The sequence below is a fragment of the Paramisgurnus dabryanus genome, chromosome 3, assembly GCF_030506205.2.
Source record: "Paramisgurnus dabryanus chromosome 3, PD_genome_1.1, whole genome shotgun sequence".
NCBI lineage: Eukaryota > Metazoa > Chordata > Actinopteri > Cypriniformes > Cobitidae > Paramisgurnus > Paramisgurnus dabryanus.
The window spans coordinates 24,653,454-24,679,623 of record NC_133339.1 but is presented as its reverse complement, the minus strand read 5'-3'; the positions used below and the strand labels follow the sequence as shown (position 1 = coordinate 24,679,623).

Genomic DNA, 26,170 nt, shown 5'->3' with positions numbered 1-26,170 from the left:
CATATCGTCCCTCTCGCCTGAGATAGGAGGTCTTTCCTCAGCGGTACTGGCCATGGTGCTGATGTTTTCAGCTGCCATAGGTCGGGGAGCCATGGTTGATTGTGCCAAAACGGGGCGACCAGAATTATCGCGCATTTCGTCTCTCTTATCCTCTGAAGGATCTGTGGTAACAGAGCCACCGGAGGAAAAGCATACAGAAGACACGCCGGCCATGATTGCGACAGGGCATCGTGGTGTCTCGAGAAGAAGATCGGGCAATGCGCGTTCTCGTCTGACGCAAACAGATCGATCTCCGCCCGGCCGAAGACGGTCCATATTCTCTCGACCGTCTGAGGATGCAGTCTCCATTCTCCCGGCGGCGGACCGTTGCGCGAGAGAATGTCTGCACCCGTATTGGCTACACCCGGTACGTGAGTCGCTTTTAACGAACGTACGTTCGCGTGAGCCCATAACAAAAGCCGTCTCGCCAGCCTGGATAGGGAGCGAGATCTCAGCCCTCCTTGGTGGTTTATGAACGAAACCACCGTCATACTGTCCGACCGCACTAGAACGTGTTGATGTTGGAGTTTCGGTCGAAAGTGTCGTAGCGCCAAGATAACCGCCCACATCTCGAGGTGGTTGATATGTAGCTGAGACAACTGGTTGTTCCACGCACCGAAGGCGAGCTCGCCGTCGCAGTGAGCGCCCCAACCCGTCGCAGACGCATCCGTAGTCACCACTTTCCTCCTGCTCACGGAGCCGAGCTCCGTGCCCGAGAGGAAAAGGTGAGGGGATGTCCATATCGAAAGCGCTTTCACGCAGCTGTACGTGACTTTGATTAATAAGCGGCCCGACAACCAAGCACGGGGCGGAACTTTCGCTTTCAACCAAAACTGAAGCGGCCTCATGAACAGCATTCCCAACGGTATTAGTGGGGATGCTGCTGCCATCAGACCCAGCATTTTTTGGAATCGTTTGAGAGGGAGATGTGAACCCGCTTTGAACGATGCCGCCTTGCGTCTGACCGTGAGCGCGCGTTCCTGTGTAAGCCATGCCCGCATCTTTAATGAGTCGAGCGTCGTGCCTAAGAACGCGATTCGCTGCGTGGGGGTGAGCAAACTCTTCTGGAGGTTGATTTTGAACCCCAAATTCTCCAAATGCTGGAGTACAACGGTCTTGTGCGCAGTAATTTCCCTCTCTGACTGTGCTAGAATAAGCCAATCGTCGAGGTAATTCAATATGCGGATGGCGCTCTGTCTGAGAGGGGCGAGAGCCGCATCCGCACATTTGGTAAATGTGCGTGGTGCCAGAGATAATCCGAAGGGCAGAACTTTGTACTGGTATGCTGTCCCGTCGAGCGCGAATCTTAGGAACGGCCTGTGACGTGGCGCTATCGGAATGTGAAAGTAAGCGTCTTTCAGATCCACTGATATGAACCAATCGCCCGGTCGAATTAACGCCATGATTCGTCTGGCTGTAAGCATTTTGAACGGCCGTTTGGCAAGAGCGCGATTCAAAACGCGTAGATCCAATATCGGTCTGAGGCCGCCGTCTTTCTTTGGAACGAGAAAATAACGACTGTAAAAGCCTGATTCGCTTTGATCCGCCGGGACCGTCTCTATCGCGTCTTTTAGTAATAAAGAACGCACCTCTTCCCTGAGGATCTGCATACGATCGTCTGGGACAGTGGTGTAGAGAACGCCGCGAAACCGGGGTGGTCTCCGGGCGAATTGAAGTGAATAACCGTGTTGGATTACGTTTAGAATCCAGCCCGGCATACCGGGGGTGGATTGCCAAACGTGAAATTTGACGGCGAGCGTCGATATGCTTATGGACGTTAAGCCGTGTGTGTGTGTTTGTGTGTACAGAGGAGGAAATTTGCTCTTTTTGTGAAAAGGTAAAAATTTGTGTTTCGCTGTTACAGCGAGGGTGTGTCCAGCGCCCGAGGGGACTGAAACACGCAGAACTTTCGAGGGCGGGCCGGCCGAAGCGGGACCAGAGCCTCTTTTCCTCCTCAGACTCTCTTCAGGGAGGCGGCGCCGGCGTCGGGTCCAGCGTAATCCGAGGACGGGGACCGCGGCGTCGAGGCGGGCCAGCCGGTCGTGCAGGACGCTGGCGCTTGACCTCCGGTTCAGCTCTCTGCTGGGGCTGAGCTGGTGCTGGCTTAGGGCGTTGAGCTGGCGGCGGTTTTGGGCGGCCGGTCTCAGACGCTGAGGCAGATCGTTTTGGTAGAAAATGCCGCATAGCCTGCGACGATTTCTGTGCCTCAGTGAAGCGCTGGGTGAACCCCTCCACAGCGGAGCCGAAGAGCCCCGACGGTGACACGGGCGAGTCAAGAAGGGCAACCCGATCCGTGTCCTTTATCTCCGTCAAGTTCAGCCACAGATGTCTCTCCAGAACAACCAGGCTGGCCATGGCTCTTCCTACAGCCTGAGTGGCGACTTTAGTGGCGCGAAGGGCCAGATCAGTCGCGCTGCGCAGGTTCTGAAAGGTCGACGGGTCCGGACCTGTCTCGTCCATGTCACGGAGGAGTTTTGCCTGGTATACCTGCAGCACCGCCATCGTATGGAGAGCGGATGCAGCGTGGCCGTCGGCGGCGTAAGATTTCGACGCCAGGGTCGATGTCAGGCGACAGGGCTTTGACGGATGGTTCAATTTAGCCCTCCATCCGCCGGCTGAAGACGGGCAGAGATGGGCGGCGACAGTTTCCTCGAGCGGCGGCATCTTAGAGTAGCCGTGTTCATCAGCGCCGTCCACTACGGAGAGGACGTGGGAGACGGCGCTCTGAGCTCGGGTGGAGTGGGGAGCACGCCAAGATTTGGTGAGCTCCTGGTGAACCTCAGGGAAAAACGGCGCCTGCCGTTGGCGGGACGATTGACGGCGCCCGGGCTGCAGAAACCACTCGTCCAACCGGCTGAGTTGAGGCTCTGACGGCGGCGACCACTTGATGTTGAGCTCCGTCGTAGCTTGTGTCAAGATGCGGATGAGCTCAGAGTCGTGAGGACGCGACTCGGTAGGTTCATCAGCGGCGGCTGCTTGGGCGTCGTCATCCGAAGCCGCCCAATCCTCTAACTCCTCAGAGGATGACATCACTTCCAAGTTGTCACCGGACCCAAAGGAAACCATGCCGCTAGCACTCGGCAGGGGGCGTAGGTCTTCATGGGCGAAGGTGACAGGGTGACGGCGGGGAGACAGAGCACGCGGGGGATGAGCCGGCGTGGACTCGGTCTCAGGGCGTCTTCCAGCTTCACGGCTCCGCTGCTGTTTAGGCGGGAGAGCACGGGAAGCCTTCCGTTTAAAGATCTCGAGGCGGGAGCGCAGCACCGCGATAGGAAGGAGCTCGCAGTGGGCGCAGCCCGCCTCGGCGAGTACGGCCTCGGCGTGGGCAGGACCCAGACAGATGACGCACTCCTTGTGGAAATCCTCCACAGGCAAAGGGGCTCGGCAGGAGCCGCAATGCCGAAGCGACATTATCTCAACGCGCTTCTGCTCTTTTAGATACTCTCTTTTAGGCTCACCGGAAAGCGGCAGGGGAACACGCTGGTGTGTTGTAGTCCGCTGCAGTGCTTGGATCGACGGCGAGTAAGGGCTTCTTCTTCGGAGCAGCGAGAAGGTTCGCGCTGAAGGAGAAAAGTAATGAGCTCTTGACGTATTTCACCGGCTTATATAGGGACGTGTGCCACGCCCCCGCGCGGGCTCAAACGTCATTGGTCTGTATTTTCTACAGACGTTAACCAATAGGCTTCAATCACGGAGTAAACAGGAGTTTCCCCCCATAGCGTCAGCAAACCGACGCAATGCGAAGTGAACCGTATTGAAAGGGAACTGTGGATCTCTCCGTGTCATATATGCTTACCTTATAACTGATCAAGCAAAAGAACAGAACTACACTAAACATCAGTGTGTTTTCTCTAGCACAACTATATAGACAAGCTGTAGTATAACCATTTTAAGCTGAACAACGCTCTCTCTCACACATCAATTCAAGTTCATTAGACAGCCAATGTAGGAGCCGCCACACTGAGAATCTAATTTTCTTAATAGATATCCACCAGCACCATCCGAAACAAAGATTCATTAGAAAGGCAAATATCGGCCGTCTAAAAGCATGACGCACTAATCGACCTAAGGCTGCTAATTTAGTCATGCAAAGAAATACGATTCCCTACATTTGACTCAAACTCTACGAAACATCGGTTTTTGATCCCACCTATAAGCTGACATTTGGCGTCATGGTGGGCCAGTCATTGGTCTCTCTGTTGCGATAGCTTTTGTCCAAGACTCATTAGTTTGGTTCTCTGGCATTTCAAGAATGTCAAACGTAACTCAGATCACACTGACATCCGATAGATTTGCTCAATGATTTTTCTGTAATAGCACGAGCCGGCTAGATCTGTGGTATGTGTACCGATATGCCCAGTTTGAGGAAATAATGCAGTGCTAATCTAAAGAAAATTGCCTACACTTTATTCATATACAGTATCACGAGGCAATTTAATATGTTGTACGTGCTGTACCCATCCACAAATATACAGCGATGCAGCATGCTGCAGTTTAGTGTAATAATAAAAGTTACTTAATACCCCACGTTTCTAATCTGTTGTGTTTCTCATTCACAGGACCTAATAATAAGGAGGGCAGTATTGCTATAAGCTGAATATTCTTAATAACCAGTTAAGTTGTACGACAATATCTGATTATAATAGATGTTTATTACTTTCATTACACAGACACTGCACTTTCTTGTGCAGGACATTGGATTTTATTTGTCCAGGGATTAAGAGCTCCTGCATTGCAGAAATTATCTTAAATTCAAGTTCTTTTTGTGTTGTGATTCTCAATGCCTCCAAAAATTTGCTGAATTAAGCTCATTTAAAATGTTTATTCAGGTGTAACAAGGCGACAGAGGTGATAAGAGACAAATAGCGCTTTCCCACTATGTTACGACTAGGCTCGGCACGACACAGCCGACACAGTCATCCTATGTAGTGTGCTGACACAGGGCAGACATACAGTATAATACAACGCTAATGAGATAAGATATACCTTTAACATAAAACTTCAGTAACACAGTGAATCTCAACATTTATGTGCAATAAAAATGCCTGGTAAGAAGTATACAGTATACTGTACAGTATACACTACACAGTACCTTTGTTTTATTTGGTCTTATCTCTTTTATTGGTCAATTTATTGCATCAAGTAAGCCAGGATTTCCATCGGTGCCTTATAAAATATAAAAGCCTAACATAATGTTGGGGAATGCCTAGAACGCCGTGAATCACACAGTTTCCAATCTAGAAGAAATCTGCAGAGGGCTTTCTTTGAGACTTAACTATGATTCATTCAGTGTGTGTAATACATACCCGGTCTTCAAGCTGACCAGTGCGTCATTCACTCCAGACTGATGATACTTCACCATGTACTGATGCATGTCCGGATAATTCTTCTTGATGTTCCTCTCTGTGCTGCCATTTGGAACCGTTCCAAAGCGGAAGGGAGGAGAATAGGAGTAAGGGCTCTGAAACTACAGTTAAAAACAACAGAAAACAATCAACATAATCCTGGAATCACAATAAATGTACAGTAAGGCAATAAAACACTTGCAATCACACTTCAATCACTTATAAGTCAATCTTTTAAACATGCCAATATTGGGATCAAAAGAGGACAAACCCAATCATTAGGTTAAATTAACCAAAAAAATGTTTTTGACCCAACCATGGGCTAAAACAACCCATACTTTTTTACAGTGTACTTTGTTTGGTTGCCATGTCACACACTAATACAACACAATCACTAAATTGACAGTCAAAGATGTCTTCTGTCAAAGTATATTTAAATAGTGAAACACACACACACAAATACATGCATTCTAATCTGGCACTACACAATAGCACAGTGTTCTGTATTCCCTTTATAACATTCACAAATGCTACAGTCAAGTCCCTTGACGCTAAACAAGACAAATAATTCTGCTGTAACACAGCTCTGAACTACAAACTGTAAAAAAGTCCATCTCTGGCAAACACAATTGGCCTTTGTTTAACACCTGTGATAAAAGACATGTTTGTAGTCAGCATCTGTAACGCAATGCAGCCTTCATAAAACTTCTAAGCATCCTTAATTATTTTGAAATCTCTTCTCTGAAATAAACACTGATCTGTTCAGAAGTCCCCGTTTCTATGTCAAATAGGCTTGAGGGCAAACATCCAGATAAAAACATACATAACCTCAGGTCTGCAAAACAAACACTGCTTGTATATTTCCTGTAGTCTAATGCTGCGTTCACACCAGTCGCTGTAGAGGCGTCAAGCGCAAGTGATTTCAATGTTTAGTCAATGTGAAGACACGTTGACACGCGTCTGAAGGTCTTGGCGCGAATGACGTGATTAGCATGGAAGACGCGATTCCACCTCGCGGGTCTAGTTTGGCAGAAAAATGTGCCACGTTAACCAATCAGGAGCTTGCTCTAGTAGTGACATGATTACAGGAAGCGAGCGGAGTCACAGGAGAAGCCCCTCCGATGAAGCGAATTTCCGCGATGAATACTGATATTTGTAATGTGATTTTGCTTATACATGATAGATACACAGTTATATTCTATGATGTAATACAGATACCCGAGTCACTCAGTTATTGATTTGTTTACAGTCTGTCAGATCACTTTTAATATCCAATTATTTTTACATTTACCTTTAAGCATACGGCAGATGCTTTATCTTTTGTTTAAGCAACAAAAGTGAATACCATTAATTGTTTATCAAAAACCATTAGGGAACAATAAGAATATTGTGGTATTCTTGAGTATGTAAATACCAAAGTATTTGGATGCATCACTTTCAGTATACTCACTGTACTGTATTGAGTTCTATTGTATTATTATCTTACACTCTCTCATCATAGTACCAGTAACACAGAGCAGTGCTGTTCTTTTATTAAAGGGATAGTTCGGCCAAAAACGATATTAAACCCATGATTTACTCACCCCCAAGCTGTCCGAGTTGCATATGTCCATCGTTTTTCAGACAAACACATTTTCGGATATTTTAGAAAATATTTTAGATCTTTCTGTTCATTAAATGTAATGTCACGGGGTCCAGCAATAGTCCACGACCTTCAAGTCCAAAAAAGTGCGTCCATCCTTCACAAATTAAATCCAAACGGCTCCAGGATGATAAACAAAGGTCTTCTGTGGGTAATCCGTGCGGTGTTGTTGTAGAAATATCCATATTTAAAATGTTATTAACGTTATAAACTACCTTCCGGTAGCGCCGCCATCTTAGACTCAGGAGAGAGTATTAGCGTAGTGTACGCACTTTTCTTAGTGACGTATGACAAATTCGGAGGGCGGGGGCACAGAGCAGCAGCAGAGAAACTCTGTACGCTGCGTAAGCTCTCATCCTGAATGCGGATCACTCCAAGATGGCGGCGCTACCGGAAGGTAGTTTATAACGTTAATAACATTTTAAATATGGATATTTCTACAACAACACCGCACGGATTACCCACAGAAGACCTTTGTTTATCATCCTGGAGCCGTTTGGATTTAATTTGTGAAGGATGGAAGCACTTTTTTGGACTTGAAGGTCGTGGACTATTGCTGGACCCCGTGACATTACATTTAATGAACAGAAAGATCTAAAATATTTTCTAAAATATCCGAAAATGTGTTTGTCTGAAAAACGATGGACATATGCAACTCGGACAGCTTGGGGGTGAGTAAATCATGGGTTTAATATCGTTTTTGGCCGAACTATCCCTTTAAAAAGGAATACTTTGAGAGTTACCTTTTTGTCGCTTAGACCTGTCACCTGGTCCACAAATTCCTCCTGGATCATGAAGGCAGCCAGATTAGCAGTGTAACTGGCCAGAAAGATGACAGCAAAGAAAGCCCACACAGACACTATGAATTTACTGGTGGTGCCTTTGGGGTTTTGCACAGGTACAGAGTTGTTGAACACCAGGCCCCACAGCAGCCACACTGCTTTCCCCATGGTGAAAGATGGTCCGTGGGGATCTGCGAAAAACAAGATATTTTATTAACATCCAAGCGTTCTTTCGGTGCTTTCATTAAGACAATAACATAGTCTTGCTTCTGTTTGCTTATTAGAGTATTTGCACAGAGTAATGACAATGCAGCACCCTACTGCTCAGCAATGATGCTGTTAATCTTTATCTTCTCATCTATTTCGTTGTACTTTTATATGAGTATATTGAGTGGGATGGCATGCAAAGAGTTCCAGACATGTTTTATTTTGAAACATTTGGATAAATACAGAGAACTGCGTTTGGAAATCGTTTCTTTGTGGGTGGGCAGAGAACTACAGTATAATAGATGCCACGTCAATTCGGTTTATTTTTAGCCTACTCCCTTTGCAATAAGTACAAACCTAAACTTTAAATGAGTCATCTGACACTTACAAATGCTTTTTAATGCAGAGAACAAACACAGTTTAAATGAGACTGCGATAAATTTGATCTGATCCAGACAGAAATGAATGAAAATGAATTGGCCTTTATTATACTAACTCAGAACCCCGAACCACTCAGCGGCAGACGGAGTGAAATTACGTATAAACAAAGTATAAATTATACTTTAAAAAACTGTAGATTGAAGAAGGCTCTGTCAGAGCAGGGTAAGGATTTACATGATTGGGAACAAAGTCTTGACTGCATTGCAGAGAAAAAAGAAAAGTCACAGTCGCAGTGTCAGCGTGGTAGTTACGTACCTTTGCCCTGAGCTAGGTTCCTGTTGAAGCCCAAGGGGCTGATGTATTCAAACATGAAGACAGCCATTGCGGTCACCAGCAACAACATCACGAACATCATCACCCACACCGATGCACTGAAGGGCTCTGCGCTCCGTGAAGAACAAGGGATGGGCGAAGAAATGACAAAGTCAGCGACTATCATCCTAGCATTCTGCTTGACCAGTGGTATGTGACTATAGACAAGCTGAAGATATTAAAGAGCTGGGCAAAGTAAATGGGAAACTGGCAAGTGTCCACTGGAGAGCCTGTAATTATTGGCCTTGTGCTAATTAAATTATGGGTTGCTGATCTAGTGCCATCAAGCATAAAGAAGCACATAGGGTGCCATAAATCTAAAAAAAGCTTATCGGAGTTTAACCCACTTTGGTGGATTTGTGGGAAGCTCTGCTGACCTGCCGGTGTGATGGGCACATGTGATTTTATTCATGTAAATTGTTTTATATTGCATTGCACAGCACTTTGGTCATCCCTACTGTAGGTTGCTTTAAAATGTGCTATATAAAAGTCTATACGTAGACGTTATAGCGTTAAAGGGACATTCCACTTTTTTTGAAAATATGCTAATTTTTCAGCTCCCCTAGAGTTAAACATTTGATTTTTACAGTTTTGGAATCCATTCAGCTGATCTCCGGGTCTGGCAGTACCACTTTTAGCATAGCTTAGCATAATCCATTAAATTTGATTAGACCATTAGCATCGCGCAAAAATATAAAAAATAAGAGTTTCGAGATTTTTCCTATTTAAAACTTGACTCTTATGTATTTACATCGTGTACTAAGACCGACGGAAACTGATTACTTTCAATGGCAGGGGACTATTTTTGGGCAGTCCGTAATATCACTACGCCTGCTGCAGCCATGGTACGGCAGCAAAGTCCTTGATTATTACTCCAGATTAAGAGTATAGTTCCTAGCCATATCTGCCTAGAACATAAATTTTCCGTCGGTCTTAGTACACGATGTAACTACAAAGGTCTCAAGTTTAAATAGGAAAAATATTGAAACTCTTTGATTATTTTTATTTTGCGCAATGCTAATGGTCCAATTAGATTCAATGGGTTGTGCTAAGCTATGCTAAAAGTGCTAGCGCCAGACCCGGAGATCGGCTGAATGGATTCCAAAACGGTAAGAATCAGATGTTAACTCTAGGGGAGCTGGAAAATGAGCATATTTTCAAATAAAGTGGGATGTCTCTTTAACGTTTATACATTTCAAAGAAGAAGTGGTGCAAAGAGACAGCTAGAGCAGATGGCATGTCTTCTGGTGAAAGGAGCAGTTTGCTAGCAAAGCAAAAAAAGGCAAGAAGAGGGCAAATTATGCTGTTCTGCGCTCAAGAGAAACTTAAAGAAATGAGTGCCAGTTAGCATTTGGACTTGGCTAAGCAAAACTGAAAAGTGGGAGAAATTATAATTGTACAAAAGTTAAACCGACTCAAAGCTGGCATATCGGCTTTAAAGAATTTGAAATACCACATTTCTTTGGCTATAGCAGAGGCTTTGTGATCAGAGGTCACTCTTTGAAAGTCCTTACTAAAAAACATCAGGAATATTATATTCCATATTCAAAGGAATAAAGAAGGTTATATTTTCACTGAATGTTTGTTACGTTATGTAGGATGATTTTGTGTAGAAAACACTAAATCACAAAAAAATAGCTGGGTTTTTACAGTACATGCAGGGTCACAAATGAAGAATTTGGTTCCAAAACGCGTTAAACACCATTTAAAAAAAATGAGTTACCACCAAAATCAGTATTGTATCTGGTCAGTATTAAAAAGTAAATTCTTAATTTTGCGCAAAATCTAATATCTGCTTGCTATTCTGTCATCTTTTCTCCCTTTTATCCCAAAATGCGATAAACGCCACTCCTCCTCCAGAATGCAATAAATCGGCTCAACAAACTTCTTCATCTACTTTGTACTTCATGATCAACAAACAAACAAAAACAAAATAATACTTTGATGGCATTGCTAAACCTGTGGTGGTTTTCTGTGATGGGAAAGAAACGAAAGTAAGGGTAAGCAATCAAAATCTACTAATTTACATGAGAGACACTCTGGAGATGAAAAAATTTTGGCTGTTGCTTGTTCTCCTGACAGCATCAAGCTTCTGTCTGGCTAACACATTGACCCCAGAGGATCTTATGAAAAACTTTCCATTATTTTACTCGAAGTTATTGAAAATCGAGCAGGACCAAAACATTTTACAGCTGATCGCTGTCAAAAAAGCTCAGCGACGACGTCTCAAGTATAACCACAGCAATGACAGTGTTTCATCTTGTCATTTTCTTGGTATAGAAAACACGTTTTTACCGAAATTAGTCAAAATGGATTTATTGCGTTTTGGAACCAAACTCTTCACGAATCAACATGTTGGGGTGTGCTAGACATTTTATGTATTAGAAATTTCTATCACGCACACTAAAAAAATGCTAGGTTGTTTTTAATCCAAGCTGGGTACATATGAAGAGTTTGGTTCCAAAACGCAATAAATCAATTTTGACAAATTTCGGTAAAAACATGTTTTCTATACCAAGAAAGTGATAAGATGAAAACCACTATTTTCTCTTACAAACTTTCACATAGCATCTTTAGGTTATAAAAACATAAAAAATTCAAATCCATAACTTGATTTTCAAAGATTTATTATAAAAACGAATAATTTTTTCCACAAAATGCAATAAATCCATGACGTTTTTTTTTTTCAAAATTCTATGAATCTATTAAATCAATGTATAAATGTGCATTCATTTTTGCCATTTTATATTCATTTAGTTGAACAGTTAACATTTTTCACAGCGATCAGCTGTGATTCTCGTTGACTTTGAGTAAAATTATGGAAAGTTTTTCATAAGATCCCCTGGGGTTAATGTGTTAGCACGAGTGAAGCTAGATGCTGTCGTGAGAACAAGCCCGTCGTCTCCCGAGTGGCTCTCGCGTAAATTATTAGATGTTGATGGCTTATGTTTCTTTCCCGTCATAGAAAGCCACCACAGGTTTATCAATGCCATTAAAGTATTATTTTGTTTTTGTTTGTTTGTTGATCAAGAAGTACCAAGTAGATGAGGAAAACGTCTCGGTTACGGATGTAACCCTCGTTCCCTGAAGGAGGGAACGGAGACGTCACGTCGTGACCGACGAATTGGGAACTCGCTTAGAGAGACCAATCTGCTTCGTATACTACTAAAACGCCAATGAACTTGGCATTGAGATATTTGCATAATGCTGGCGCCGCCCCGCCAGGTGCGTATATAAGCAGCAGGTGCAAATAGGGAAATTAGCTTCTTTTCGCTGAGAAAGCCGGGAAAATGAGACCGGCCGATAAACAGCAGGTGGCAGCACCTGTGGCGACGGGACGTGACGTCTCCGTTCCCTCCTTCAGGGAACGAGGGTTACATCCGTAACCGAGACGTTCCCTTTCAGTCGGTCACTACGACGTCACGTCGTGACCGACGAATTGGGAATCCCTACCAAAACGCCACTAGGGGCTGACCTCTTCCAGTGTCTGCGTAAAGCCCTCCGGTTCCACTTAAGGAGGAGGAGATAGGTTTTAAGGCAGAAGGCCGGGCACTAGATGTTCCTTTAACCCCACAGAAGTGCCAGCGACTGGGAAGCGCCCTACCTGAGCGGGATAGGAACGCTGCGGAAGCCACCGCCCGTCTTAAGGGCTAATGGTGGGCGAAGTCAACCGTAGTTGAGGAATAAAGACAGCCGTGGCTGTGTAAGCAAAGCAGTGCTCTGCTAAGGGAAACGTGGGCTGGTAGGATTAACCCCACGGAAAAATACTCACAAAGGAACCCGGTGGGACACAATGTGGAGCCCGAGCCAGACACGTAGGTTCGCGAGGATACAGCTAGTGAAAGGCTGACAGCCAATGCTCCGCAACAAAGGCTGCCAAGGCAGCGGAGGAAGAACAATTCAAACCATTACGCATTTTTGTTCTGAAGGCCTTCCATACTGACACAGTTATGAAGCATCAGTTGGAGGCTGCAAGCCGACCTGCGAGACTGCTCTCCGTGCTCCCCCTGATGAGGAAAGAACACGAGAGGATACAGGCTCGATACGAACACTGTAAAATCTAGTGAACGTATTAGGTGTCGCCCAACCAGCAGCTCTACAGATGTCTGTTAGCGAGGAACCATGAGCTAAAGCCCAAGATGAGGCAACACTCCGTGTGGAGTGCGCTCTCAAATTAAAGGGGCAAGGAATACCCTGAAGATTATAAGCCAGGGCGATAGTATCAACTATCCAATGAGACATCCTCTGCTTAGTGACAGCTTTCCCTTTCTGCTGGCCACCATAACAAACAAAGAGCTGGTCTGAGGTCCTGAGGCTTTGCGTGCGATCCACGTAGAGTCGCAGTGCGCGTACGGGGCACAACAAAGCCATGGTTGGGTCTGCGTCCTCCGGGGGCAGCGCTTGCAAGCTCACCACCTTATCTCTGAAGGGAGTGGTGGGAACTTTGGGCACGTAGCCTGGTCTGGGTCTCAGTGAGACAGCAGGACCAAACTAAAAGCACAAATCGTCAACAGAGAATGCATGTAAATCCCCTACTCTCTTCATGGAGGCCAATGCTATCAGGGTCAGAGTTTTCATTGATAAAACCATCAGACTCGTAGACTGCAAAGGCTCAAAAGGGAGACCTGAAAGCTTCAGCACCATGGACAGGTCTCAGGAGGAAAGAGGGAGGGCGCGAGGGGTTTAGCCTGCGAGCGCCTCTTAAAATGAAATAATTAAATCATGCCGGCCAACTGATCTGCCGTTGATAAGAGAGTGATGAGCAGAAATAGCGGCGATATCAACTTTAATGGCGGAGGGACAGCCTACCATCTAACCTATGTTAAAGATATAAAAGCACAATGTTAATGGGCATTCTCTGGGGTCCTCGCGTTGCGAAGAGCACCGGGTGACGAAAAAGGTTTCTTTAAGCGCGTAAGCCCGTCTTGTGGACGGTGCTCGAACCGCGTCGATGGTGTTAGATACCGCTTGCGATAAATCACCTAAACCTTGCGCGCGCTCAACGACCATACATGGAAATCCCACAGGTCGGGGCGCGGGTGCCATAATGTGCCCCTTCCTAAAGAAAGAAAGTCTTTCCTCAGGGGAAATCGTCAGGGAGGGGCTGTCGCGAGGAGCATCAACTCTGAAAACCAATCCAGTACGGGGCGACTAATAAAAGGCTCTCCTCGTCCTGCCTGACTTTGCACAGTGTCTGCGCAATAAAGCTCACTGGAAGGAATGCGTATTTACGCACCCCCCGCGGCCAGCTGTGTGCCAACGCATCCACGCCGAGGCTGCCCTCGGTTAGTGAATAAGATAGGCGACAGTGGGTATCGTCCGGCGACGCAAACAGATCTATCTACGCACAACCGAACTTCTTCCAAATTAGCTGGACCGTCTGGAGGTGGAGTCGCCATTCGCCGGGGGCGCAGCTCGGGAAGCGCGTCTGCCGCTGTATTGAGCGAACCCGGGATGTAAATGGCACGAAGGGACCTCAGATGCTTCTGACTCCAAAGGAGGAGATGACGAGCGAGATGCGACAGGTGACGAGAGCGCAAAACCGCCTTAACGGTAAATAACGCAACAGTCGCAATGTTATTGGTGTCGGCTAATACATCCTTCCCTCGCATCTCCATAGCGGAGCGTACAAGTCCCAGATATACAGCGCACCGCTCGCGGCAGTTGGGGTGCTATGCACACCCCTGAGACTGCAAGCCCGTCATACGTGGCTGATCATCCCGTGCTGAGGGCATTGCAATATACAGAATGCCAGGAGACCCCTCAGGGGCATATCTTCTATCGGAAATGCCGGGTCTACCACAGGGAAAAATTTAAATGACACGCAGGTGCAATGTTTACACGGTGTATGTCGGTGTGCCACGCTCTCCTCGAGACTCGATCGTAAGCCAATGCTGAAGCGGTCTCATATGAAGCAGCTCGGGCGGCGTCACAACCGCAGCATGCTGTCATATGTCCAGGAGCTTTTGAAATTGTTTCAGAGGGACCGCGTACTTCCCTCGAATTAAACCGAGGCAAGTCAGAACTGACTGGTTGCGCGCTCTTGTTAAACACGTCAATTAGTCGACCGAGTCTTATTTCCATACTGAGAAAAAGGATCCTCTGCACGGGGCAAAGTTGCTCTTTCCCAGTCGACCTGAAGACTTAAACGAGCGAGATGCCAAAGCATTAACTCTCTGTGTTCGCGCACGTCTGCCAAGAACGGGCTATTATAAGTCGACGTAGAAAAAAGCAGAATGCGAACAACGCTCTCTCTCTGACATTTTAATGCCGTGACTAGCACATGGAGACACGGAGAGAGAGAGACAGCTCGAATGGTGTACTTCGTATTAATATGCCCACCCCACGACGCAGAGCGAAAAACGGTCTAAAGCGAGGGGAGATGGACACATAAAGTACACGTCTACAGGTCTAAGGCTGCAAACCGATCTGAATATTGAAATACGAGCCTCGGCGTTATCATCCAAAAAGAACACCTTCGTAGAGCCGGTGCGTAAATCAAATCGATCGTAACCCGCCGCGTATTTTGGGTACTATGAGATAAAGGCTGGAAAAACTCTATCATCATCATCTCGGTAAGAGGGACCGGCTCGAACATCCTTCGCCAACAGGATATCGACTTTTGCACGCAGTACATGTGCATCGGACGCTTTCACTACAGTGAAACGAAAGCCCGAAATTTTGGGGTGTGCCGGATTCGTAACCGAGGCGGATCGTGCGTAAAACCCAACGAAACGGGCTGGGAACTGAAGCCAAGCACCCAGGCACCGTACGAGGAGAAATAACGACACTACCGAAGTACCCGCGGTGGGGCAGCGAAGCGAGACAGGTGGGACTGCCGGTGCGTCTGCTGTGACAGCATAAACATCTACAGTATGTGTGTGTGACACTGACCTGAGCCCGCTGAGGGTGACGGTCGTCTGGTCTCCTCTGCGGAGAGCGCAGACTCCGATAAGGGTGCTGGTGGTCCGGTCTCCTCAGCGGAGAGCTCGGACTCCTCAGGTCACCCGCTGGCGATAGAGGAGAGGTAGGGTGAGCTGGTGTGTGCCCGCTCACCACCTTATCTCTGAAGGGAGTGGTGGGAACTTTGGGCACGTAGCCTGGTCTGGGTCTCAGTGAGACAGCAGGACCAAACTAAAAGCACGAATCGTCAACAGAGAATGCATGTAAATCCCCTACTCTCTTCATGGAGGCCAATGCTATCAGGGTCAGAGTTTTCATTGATAAAACCATCAGACTCGTAGACTGCAAAGGCTCAAAAGGGAGACCTGAAAGCTTCAGCACCATGGACAGGTCTCAGGAGGAAAGAGGGAGGGCGCGAGGGGTTTAGCCTGCGAGCGCCTCTTAAAATGAAATAATTAAATCATGCCGGCCAACTGATCTGCCGTTGATAAGAGAGTGATGAGCAGAAATAGCGGCGATATCAACTTTAATGGCGGAGGGACAGCCTACCATCTAACCTATGTTAAAGATATAAAAGCACAATGTTAATGGGCATTCTCTGGGGTCCTCGCGTTGCGAAGAGCACCGGGTGACGAAAAAGGTTTCTTTAAGCGCGTAAGCCCGTCTTGTGGACGGTGCTCGAACCGCGTCGATGGTGTTAGATACCGCTTGCGATAAATCACCTAAACCTTGCGCGCGCTCAACGACCATACATGGAAATCCCACAGGTCGGGGCGCGGGTGCCATAATGTGTGCCGGATTCGTAACCGAGGCGGATCGTGCGTAAAACCCAACGAAACGGGCTGGGAACTGAAGCCAAGCACCCAGGCACCGTACGAGGAGAAATAACGACACTACCGAAGTACCCGCGGTGGGGCAGCGAAGCGAGACAGGTGGGACTGCCGGTGCGTCTGCTGTGACAGCATAAACATCTACAGTATGTGTGTGTGACACTGACCTGAGCCCGCTGAGGGTGACGGTCGTCTGGTCTCCTCTGCGGAGAGCGCAGACTCCGATAAGGGTGCTGGTGGTCCGGTCTCCTCAGCGGAGAGCTCGGACTCCTCAGGTCACCCGCTGGCGATAGAGGAGAGGTAGGGTGAGCTGGTGTGTGCCCGCTCACGGCTCTCTCGATCCTCTGGAAACCTGGAGAGGGAAGAGGAATGCACTCTATGTGTGGTTAGTGGGTACCGGCTAAACAGCCAGTGGAACATATGCAAACCAAGGATTTTCCACCCGACCCTCTATCGGGGGAAGGAGCTCCATCTCCTGAAGAGTGATCCTCTGCCAATCCGGGTCGCCCTTCACTGGCCACTTAAACTCCCGATTTTCACGGGAAGCGGCTAAGCGGGCGGGGCGAGCTGCTGACGACCGGTTCCCCTGCGCTGCCGAGATGGGGTCCGAGGAGGGGAACGGAGGTGGTCGCCGCAGGACGCCGACGGCGAGAGGCAGACTGAGGAGCCGGCGTGGTGGACCAAGGGCAGCTCTGTTCCGCCGGGGCATGACCTAGGAGATCGCCTCAGTCTGTGCAGCGGAGCTGTACGACTCCCCTGGCTCGCCGAAGAGGCCGGTCTGTGAGACAGGAGCATTCAAGTTGTTCTCGTCTGTGTCCGTCATGTCAGCCAGACACAGCCAAAGGTGGCGATCTTGAACCACTGAGGTGGACATCGCACGACTGAAGGTCGCGGCCTCCCTGGTAAATCCTTTGTGAGCCTGCAGCAACGTTATTACGTGCAGGGCTGAAGCCGCCTCTCCGGCATGCCTGATGGGCAGCGTCCGTAACCGGACGACTGTCTACAAACACGGGAGGGAAGGGTTGGGTGGTCCCTCCAGGAACGCCTCCCGCTCCACTGAAGGGGTCCCGCCCTTAGCGGCTCCGTTGGTGAGGGAGGTGAGGGAGGTGAGGGGTGAAAGCTGAACGGCCGGACGGCCGCAAATCACGTCAGCTCTTCGTGCCGTCGGGGAAGAAAGGCACAGGAGGAGAGGACCGAGAGGCCCGAGCAGCTCCGAAGTACCAATCATGTGGGCGGGATGGTTCGGGCGGAGAGGGGTTAACCTTTCCAACTCTACCGTCTCCGCCGCTCGCGGGCACGGCCGCCATCTCCGGAACGACTCTGCCTCGGAGGAAAAATGGACACCCCTCTGATGCTGCAGAAGTGACGGGACCAGAAGGAGGTCCAATGGATTCGGCAGACATTGTAGAACACGACTCTGCAGTCTCCACCGGAGCCTCAACCGGCTGAGGATGAGAAGGCCGGTAGGTGGAGGACGCATCCTCCGTCCTACTCAGCGTAGTGACGCGAAGGGCGCCCTGCGAGCGCTTGACAGCCGCACCATGGCGGCGTCAGCACTGCAAAGGCGCGGACAGCGTTCCCGTAGAAACGACAGTCGTCTCCGCAATCCAAGAGGGTTATGCTCTCACAGAGAGAACAGAAACTCTCCACGAACGCAGCCCCGGAGTGCTCGATGCCTGAGCACGAAGACAGCGCTCGTGACCGTCACTGGAACCCTTATACTTCTCGCATCCAAGATCGCACGGGCGAAAAGCTATCCTGAAAAGGACGCTGATCCCCGCATATACGAGAGAGTGGCTGCCTTTAACAAGGCACAAAGCTCTCTCGTATCACTCTTTTAGGGAAATTCACTCAGATGCTTAGTTGATGAGCGCACAGGAAGGCAACGCACACACTAAACTCAAAACAATAAACAGATGTAGAGCCGTGGAATAAGCGAAGCGTCCGCTGTGATACTGCTAGTTCAACCAACTTCAGCAATCAAATCCCAACAGAGTAAAGTAGCTTCTCAGTAGCAGATAAAGCCGGCTTTCGAAGCGAAAAAGCTAATTTCCCTATTTGCACCTGCTGCTTATATACGCACCTGGCGGGGCGGCGCCAGCATTATGCAAATATCTCAATGCCAAGTTCATTGGCGTTTTAGTAGTATACGAAGCAGATTGGTCTCTCTAAGCGAGTTCCCAATTCGTCGGTCACGACGTGACGTCGTAGTGACCGACTGAAAGGGAACTAGGAGTCTGTGTACTCAACGTGCCGCCATTGTTTGTTTACATTGCGTGGAATGGTGCGCTGTAATATGTGGAGCGAATTTATTGCATTCTGTAGAAAAGGAGTAGTGGCGTTTATTGCGTTTTGGGAAAAAAGGGAGAAAAGATAACAGAATAACACGGCGGATATTGGATTTTGCGTAAAATTAAGAATTTACTTTTAAATACTGACCTGATATAATACTGATTTTGGCAGTAACTAATTTTTTTTTTTCAAAAACGGCGTTTATTGCGTTTTGGAACCAAACTCTTCATATTTACCCTTTTTTTTGAGAGGACACAAAAAAGACGTTAAAGGCGTTCTAAGCGAATCTGCGAGACGTTCGTTTTTGTTGATGTTTGAATTGTTTTTAAACAGACGGAGCGTAGCTAACTCCTCCCCCTCCCTTCCGTGCTTTCATGAATGCGCCCAACCCCCACCCCCAAATCTTTTTTGTCGTTTATTGGCTGGAACACTTTGTTTTGTTTTGTAGTGCTAGGTGTTGTTATTGCCGTTTGTGAAGCCTGGGCTGTCTACAGAGATCGGGTTTTTTTACAGTTTGATCAGCGGACAGGCAGCAAGCAGTTAGTGAGGAGATGTTTGCTGTATGTAACAAAAAATGTTTCATGGTCTAAAATGCGTCAATTCGCTTAGAGCACCTTTAAAACTAAAAAGTAAGGTCATGTCAAAGATTGAAATTAAAGTGAAATCAATAAGTGAAATAAAAACTTTGATAATACTAACTTCATATTTAAATTATTTGACTTCAGCCTAGATTTTACAGACCGGGTCACGTTTTGTGAAAATCAGATGTGCCCCCCACAATCATCAGTAAATGTGCCCTGTATATAGTTACCTAAAAAAGCCGATGGAGAGACTGTTCCGTTGCTACGGGATACCATCACACTGATCCCTGTTTCCACAAAGGGCACAGAGAAATCAATGACCTCCGAGCGTTCTTCATTGATTGTCAGCGAGCCCACGGCCATGACGGCTTTTTTGTTGACCACCTGTGGCAGGAAACGATGCAATGGAGATTTAGTCAAAATCTATGAACGTCATACTTCCTCTGTAGCTTCAGTCACCCAGTGCATGAAGCTATTTAAATCGAAATCTTTCTATTACTCTGCAATAAAAACTACAGTTTCATCATTTCACTTTTCCCAATATCACATTTGATATCCATCACTGATTTTTGACAGTTACACATTCACTTCCAGTACAAAAAGATAAATAGCACCACTTTGAGTTTCATGAGTTTCATTATAAACTTTTGTTTAACATTTTGGTTCGTCTCACCTCTCCCACCATGCCGTTCCATACATTGTTGATTTTTTTCCCATGCTTCCCATTGGTCACCAGATAGAGGTCATATGTGAACTTCACGTTTCGTGCAATCTTCTTGAGGATGTCGATGCAGAATCCCTTGCAACACTTTTTAATGTACGTCCCTCCTCCCTCCGTGGTATTGCTGTGGGATAGAGCACATAGATCACGGCTCAACATAAAGCAAAATATCTGAATCATGATGTCAGGACCATTTTATACGTTTCATCCTCTCTGGAAAGATATTGAATGTGTTATAATAAATTCCAACCAATAGCAGTTCACCATTGCAAGCATGTGTAATCCAGTTTCCCATTTGAATTAAGTCAATTTTATTTTTTTAGCACAAACACATCTCCTTTCTATGTAAATATGTCTAATAATTGTACTGTACATTGCTTTTTTTTAACAGTGACATTTACCTGTTTTAATTAACAAGATGCTATGTTTACCATGCAAGGAAATCAAAAAATGATGCCGAATAAATTGCAGAGAAGAGCATTTTTAACTATTACTAGACAGCAGACCACTGAAATCTGGCATAGTTTGCTGGGAATATACAGCATATCTCCTAGTATTTTCTAAGTAAAATTATTTTTAGACATATTGTGCAGATTATTGGCAACATCCGTGCCATTATCGGATAAACTTTTCATATATCAAGTGTTACAAAAAAACAGCAAACAGTGCATGCAACTAAACGGCACGATCAGCAGCCGTAATTCATTCTCTGTGAATTCCTCCCAAGGACTAAAACACATTTTACACAGTAGCCTGTTTACTCACAGCATCCAGTAGCTGGGATTACAGTACGGCATAGTCTGTTGAAACAAATGGTAGAGCCTTTCACTGGTGCACTTTAGAAATGTCTTAACTACAATAAATAGCAGGGTTTTCCCTGGAGAGCCTCTCAAAGAGCCATCAAGTGAGACTGAAAATTGCAGTCGGCTGGAGATTTCTGACGCCTCGTAAAGACCACCGTCAATGGAGACTTAATTGCGGAGAGGTTCTTGTTTTCCTCAGTGCGGGGAAAGACAATCCTATTTACAGGGCAATCAAGATGATTATTTCATTTGGGACTGGGCGAGAAGGTCCTGCCCTTAGTCAGAGACAGACTGGAGCACAAGAAACTGCAGTACTGCAGCTTTTTTCTGTATTCTCATAAAACCATTATTGCTAAAAGCTGAAAAACACTACATGACTTTAAAAATCTGAACAGATCAGTACATTTACAGCCCAACACAGCCCAAAAATAAAGGTGCTAAATGATGCTATACAAGCATTTTTGGGAGTATGGTTCAAGTATGGGTACCTTTAACATCCACATAAACTTTCTGTTGCACAAAATGGTCTTTGTAGTGGATACAGGTTTTACAAGAATATAAAAAGGTAAAAAAAAATAAATGGTTCTTTTAGGAACCTTTGACTTAAAGGTTCTTTTTCTATGGCACTGATGCAAAGAAACCTTTTTGGAACCTTTATTTTTACCTTTATACTTTATTTTTATTTTTTGGTAATTTTAAAATTCTCAAAATACCAGCACTGATTTACTAAAGTTTTCATATGACCCCTAAACTACAGTTCAATTTCCAGAAAGGATGGTACTTTATGTGCAAAAGGAGGCCCTTATTTGAGGTTATTGCACGGCTCATTGAAATGCTTAATTCTGATTGGCCAAGTGTGACATTTGCAGGTATGTTATTCCTAGATAACAACTGCTCAAAACCCAGATGCTAAATCATTTTGACAGGTACAGTTTAATATTACACAAAAAATAAATAGAAATATGTCATTTAATAACATATAAAACATTATATTTACAAATGATTAAACCAAATAGTGACATTTCAACATCTTGGGCTCTATCATACACCTTGCGCAAAGCGCGATGCAAGTGTCTTTTGCTAGTTTCAACCCGGCGCAATGATAATTTTCACGTTTAACGCCACATTGTTTAAATAGCAAATACATTTGTGCCCAATTTTGCGCCCATGGGCGTTCTGGTCTGAAAACGAGGTGTTCAGGCGCATTGTTGGCACGTTGCTATTTTGAGGCAACTAAAATAGACAACGCATTCACTGACCAAAAAAAACCTGCTCTAAAGTCAATAGCGCAATATTGTTTTTGTTATTTAATGAGCATGTTAGTAATATGCACCTATAAACGGGACGACACGCACGTTTGCTTATCACACATGGACGCGCAACAGCACATACTGTAACTGTTTTAAAGTAACTTTCCTCCTGGAAAGTCTGCATTAGTTAAAAATGAGCAAATAAAATATTTAAGGTTTTAAATCAACATTTAATGTTCCTTGCCTTACTTAAGAGGTAAATAGCTGTGTAATAAGCAGGATAATGTACAGGCAGCTGGTTGTTATCGCAAAATATGCCCCTTCAGTGTGATATCTCCGCTTTCTGTTGTGTCCTGATCCCACTGTCGGGGCTTATTTCTGCCATAACAACTGGCTGCCTATACATTATCCCCTACTTGAAGAATTATGATATATGAGTCTGTACCCAACACAATTTTTTCGAGAAATCCGTCAACTCAAAATCGAGGCATAAGTCATGTTTGAAGTCATATACTCTAATTCAGCCTTTACTCAATCAAATTTATCCTAAAGTAGAACTTCTTCCAAACAAAAAGCCACAAAGTGAGGCACAAAGTGCAGATTTTTCATTTCAGAGAGTCATGGACATCAAAACTTTTCATTTAGTCTCTTAGTACACTTATTACTCGAATTGAAGAAGCTTAGGATTTAGTGTCTTGCTTAAGGGCATGGCAGCAATGGTAAACACATCATCCCTTGTGCCATTTTAACACACAAACTTTTGGTTAAGAGTCCAGGTCTTTAACCACTAGTCAACACCATCCCCATGGATTATAGGGATGGTGTGAACTTGACATATTTTTTTGTAAGTAACGTAAATTTGGTGCACTGTCCAATTAGTGGGCAGTTGTACCACAGTAGCTAAGCATGTAGAGAAAAGTTGTACTTTGTCAGGGTTGCAGACACGACATTGCTGCATTTCTAATCAAGCAACCATCTGTCAGTGAAGAATCTTCAGACACACAACACTGAAATTACTGTATAGTAAGCCACCTGGGAACCTTATTTAACTTTTAGACTAAAGCTCATTAAAACTTAGCTCTCTGTGTTCTTAAAACCGATTAGCAGTGGAAAATAAAAACATATACCTTGTCTCCACAGTTTGCTTTCATCTGCGATTGTTTCTTCTGAAACCCTCATTCTATTGCTATTGTGTTGCACAATAGGTAGAGCATTGCTTTAGCAGTGCAAAGGTTGTGGGTTTGATTCCCAAGGAATACACTGATAAAATATATACCTTGAATGCACAAGTCCCTCTGGATAAAAGCGTCTGCCAAATGCATATAATGTAAAATGTAGATAGCAAAGATTTTGTATAAATAAATATCTTGTGTTTGTCTTGTGGATTTGCATGCAAAAACTACATCTCTTCATCAGTTAGTATTTACAACGTATTTACATATTGGAATCAGAATTATCGAATCTTGCCTATAATCGACTGATAGTTGAATCAACTGTGTGTTTCTGATAATGTGACCAAAACTTTTGTCTTTTTAACTGCTGAAACAAAGAGACAACTGCTTCGCAATGGTTTATTAACCTGGAAACCGCATACCATATGAATGCCCTTTCACAGGGGTTGTGGGATTTGTTAACGCACTTTAAAAATATTTGCATAGTATTATCATAATGATTATAGGCTGTATATTAATATATTGGAAGAAAACTGTTATATGTGAAATTAGATAATGTGTACACTTATATAGCCAAAATTTAAATGATACTCATTTCATAACATGTCTGTGACATTTCAACTGTGAGATTGATAGTCAAATCAGGCTTCTATCAAAGCATCAAATCTTTAACTATTCGGGGTCACCCCTAGTGGAATGTATTTGATTGAATTTCAAAGTCTGTCTACGAAGGAGTGAAAAGCTAAAATGTATGTTTCCCATGTAACCAATTAAAATAACAATTATTGTACAGACAGTTAACATTGATTGCAAAAGAGCGTAGGAGTGTTTTGGGCAGAAAGAAGAGGCTGCGTACCTTCTGACTGCACAAATGAACAAACTTTTCAGTCTCCACAATGAGAGAGACACACATTCAACTTTCCCGACAAAATCCAGTTTGAAATCAATCTCTTCCTCTCTGCGCTGGCTGTGACGCACGCACTGAATTCCCTATGGCTCCTGCAAGCGCTTTATTCAAACTCTCGCATGGTACAATCCATATTACTACAGAGTCTTCCTCACATTTTGATACCCAGAGGCAATAAGACACGCACTTATCTGACCAGGCCACTTCTTCACTGCCTTTACTATACCAATTACATCTTATGAAGACACACTGCCCATGTTTTGTTCTTTTTCTTGGGATTGTTTATTTTTATGGTGGGCTAATGTGGTCACTTGCCAAGACAGCACACATTTGCTCTGTTGCAAAACCTACAATGCCTACTGTACGGAGGCAGCATTATAAGCCATCATTAAGGACGCGAAAGATAATTTAAAAAATAGTCTCAAATATGACACCACCTAAGAAACTTGGTTTGACACAACTTTTATGAAAGCATTGTGTGTTTCTGTTACGGTAAAAGCAATTCTAGAATGCACTTCAGTGTGCTTAGTGACAAAAAAGATGGCAGATAAATTCAGAGAAATGATGATTTCAAATGAACTTAAATGTATTGATTAAAAGTTTAGCATAATTGTGACCCTGGACCAAAAGATAGAGGGCTCTATCAAACACCCAGCGCAATGAGTGACGCAAGTGTCTTTTGCTAGTTTCAACCCGGTGCAATTATCATTTTCACGTTTAGCACCAAGTTGTTTAAATAGCAAATGCATTTGCGCCCATTTATGCGCCCATGAGCGTTCTGATGTACCAACGTGTTTAGGCACATTGTTGGCCCGTTGCTATTTTGAGACAACCAAAATAGACTACGCCATTGACCAACAAAAACCTGGTCTAAAGTCAATATTGTTTTAATATGTGCCTATAAATGGGACAACAACTCGTGTTTGGATGCGCAGCACCACACAACCCTTTTTATAATATGAAAAATTAAAGGACTAAAATGTAAAAGATTATTATTGAGGACCGATTATGAGACATTAGAAGGCGTAAAGAACAGCTTCACCTGTAGCCTGGTAAGTACTGTAAATAAATGATTTGCTTAAAACAAATGCATCTTTTTTTTTAAAGTATTTTAAAATGCTACCCACGGATGTATTGTATATGATGACTCTGTACCTGTGGATATGGTGAGATGTGAAACATTTTTAAGTAATGCTTTTTTAAAAAAAAAAAAAAACATGGCACTGTCCGAATGCTGAAAGCTTTCCGCATATTTGGAAATTCTTTATCTCCTGTTTGTTACAAATAAAGTATTTTAGGGTACAAACCTTTTCTTGCATATTTGCTAATTATTTTATGAGATTATAATGATTATGTTGGATATCAATACATTTACATCAAATAAAAGTCTGCTATTTTTACTTTCATGACTAAAAGAAAACGGCTTTTTAATGCGCTTGGCGCATAAACCATTTTTCCCGTCGTAAAATTAGCAAAAGTGGATTCGGACACGCCCATTTAGACCATGCGTTGTGTGCTTTAGACAGTGCACTTAGATCGTAAAATATGGCCCAGACAGTCATAAGGATACTTTTTTTTTAGATATATACATTATTTAAAAGTTGAAAAAATAAGGGTATGGTTTGTAAGAATATTAGGCCGAGAAATTAACAATATTCTGCAATCTGAGGGTGCCAAAAAAATCAAAATATTGAGAAAATCACCTTTAAAGTTGTCCAAATTAAGTCATTAGCAACTGTATCGACTCACAAAAATAAATTATTGTAGAATATTCACAAAATATATCTTCATGATACATGATCTTTACATCATTTCCTTATGATTTTTTGCATAAAAGAAAAATCGATAGTAATTTGGCCACATACAATGTTTTTTTTTTTGTGTGTTTGATACAAAAGCACCTTTGCTACTTAAGACTGCTTTTGTGGTCCAGTGTCACAATT

General features: G+C 44.7%; 1 protein-coding gene across 1 annotated transcript in view; it reads right to left on the bottom strand.

Annotated features, from left to right (window-relative positions):
• grin2aa (glutamate receptor, ionotropic, N-methyl D-aspartate 2A, a) overlaps positions 1-26,170 on the bottom strand; it is a 186,958-nt gene that overhangs the window by 12,036 nt on the left and 148,752 nt on the right. Inside the window, exons 6-10 of the mRNA XM_065279188.2 lie at positions 20,048-20,219; positions 19,605-19,758; positions 8,712-8,837; positions 7,770-7,999; positions 5,346-5,506 (exon numbers count right to left, since the gene is read on the bottom strand). Coding sequence (XP_065135260.1) covers positions 5,346-5,506; positions 7,770-7,999; positions 8,712-8,837; positions 19,605-19,758; positions 20,048-20,219 — 843 coding nt within the window. The remainder of the gene's footprint in view (positions 1-5,345; positions 5,507-7,769; positions 8,000-8,711; positions 8,838-19,604; positions 19,759-20,047; positions 20,220-26,170) is intronic.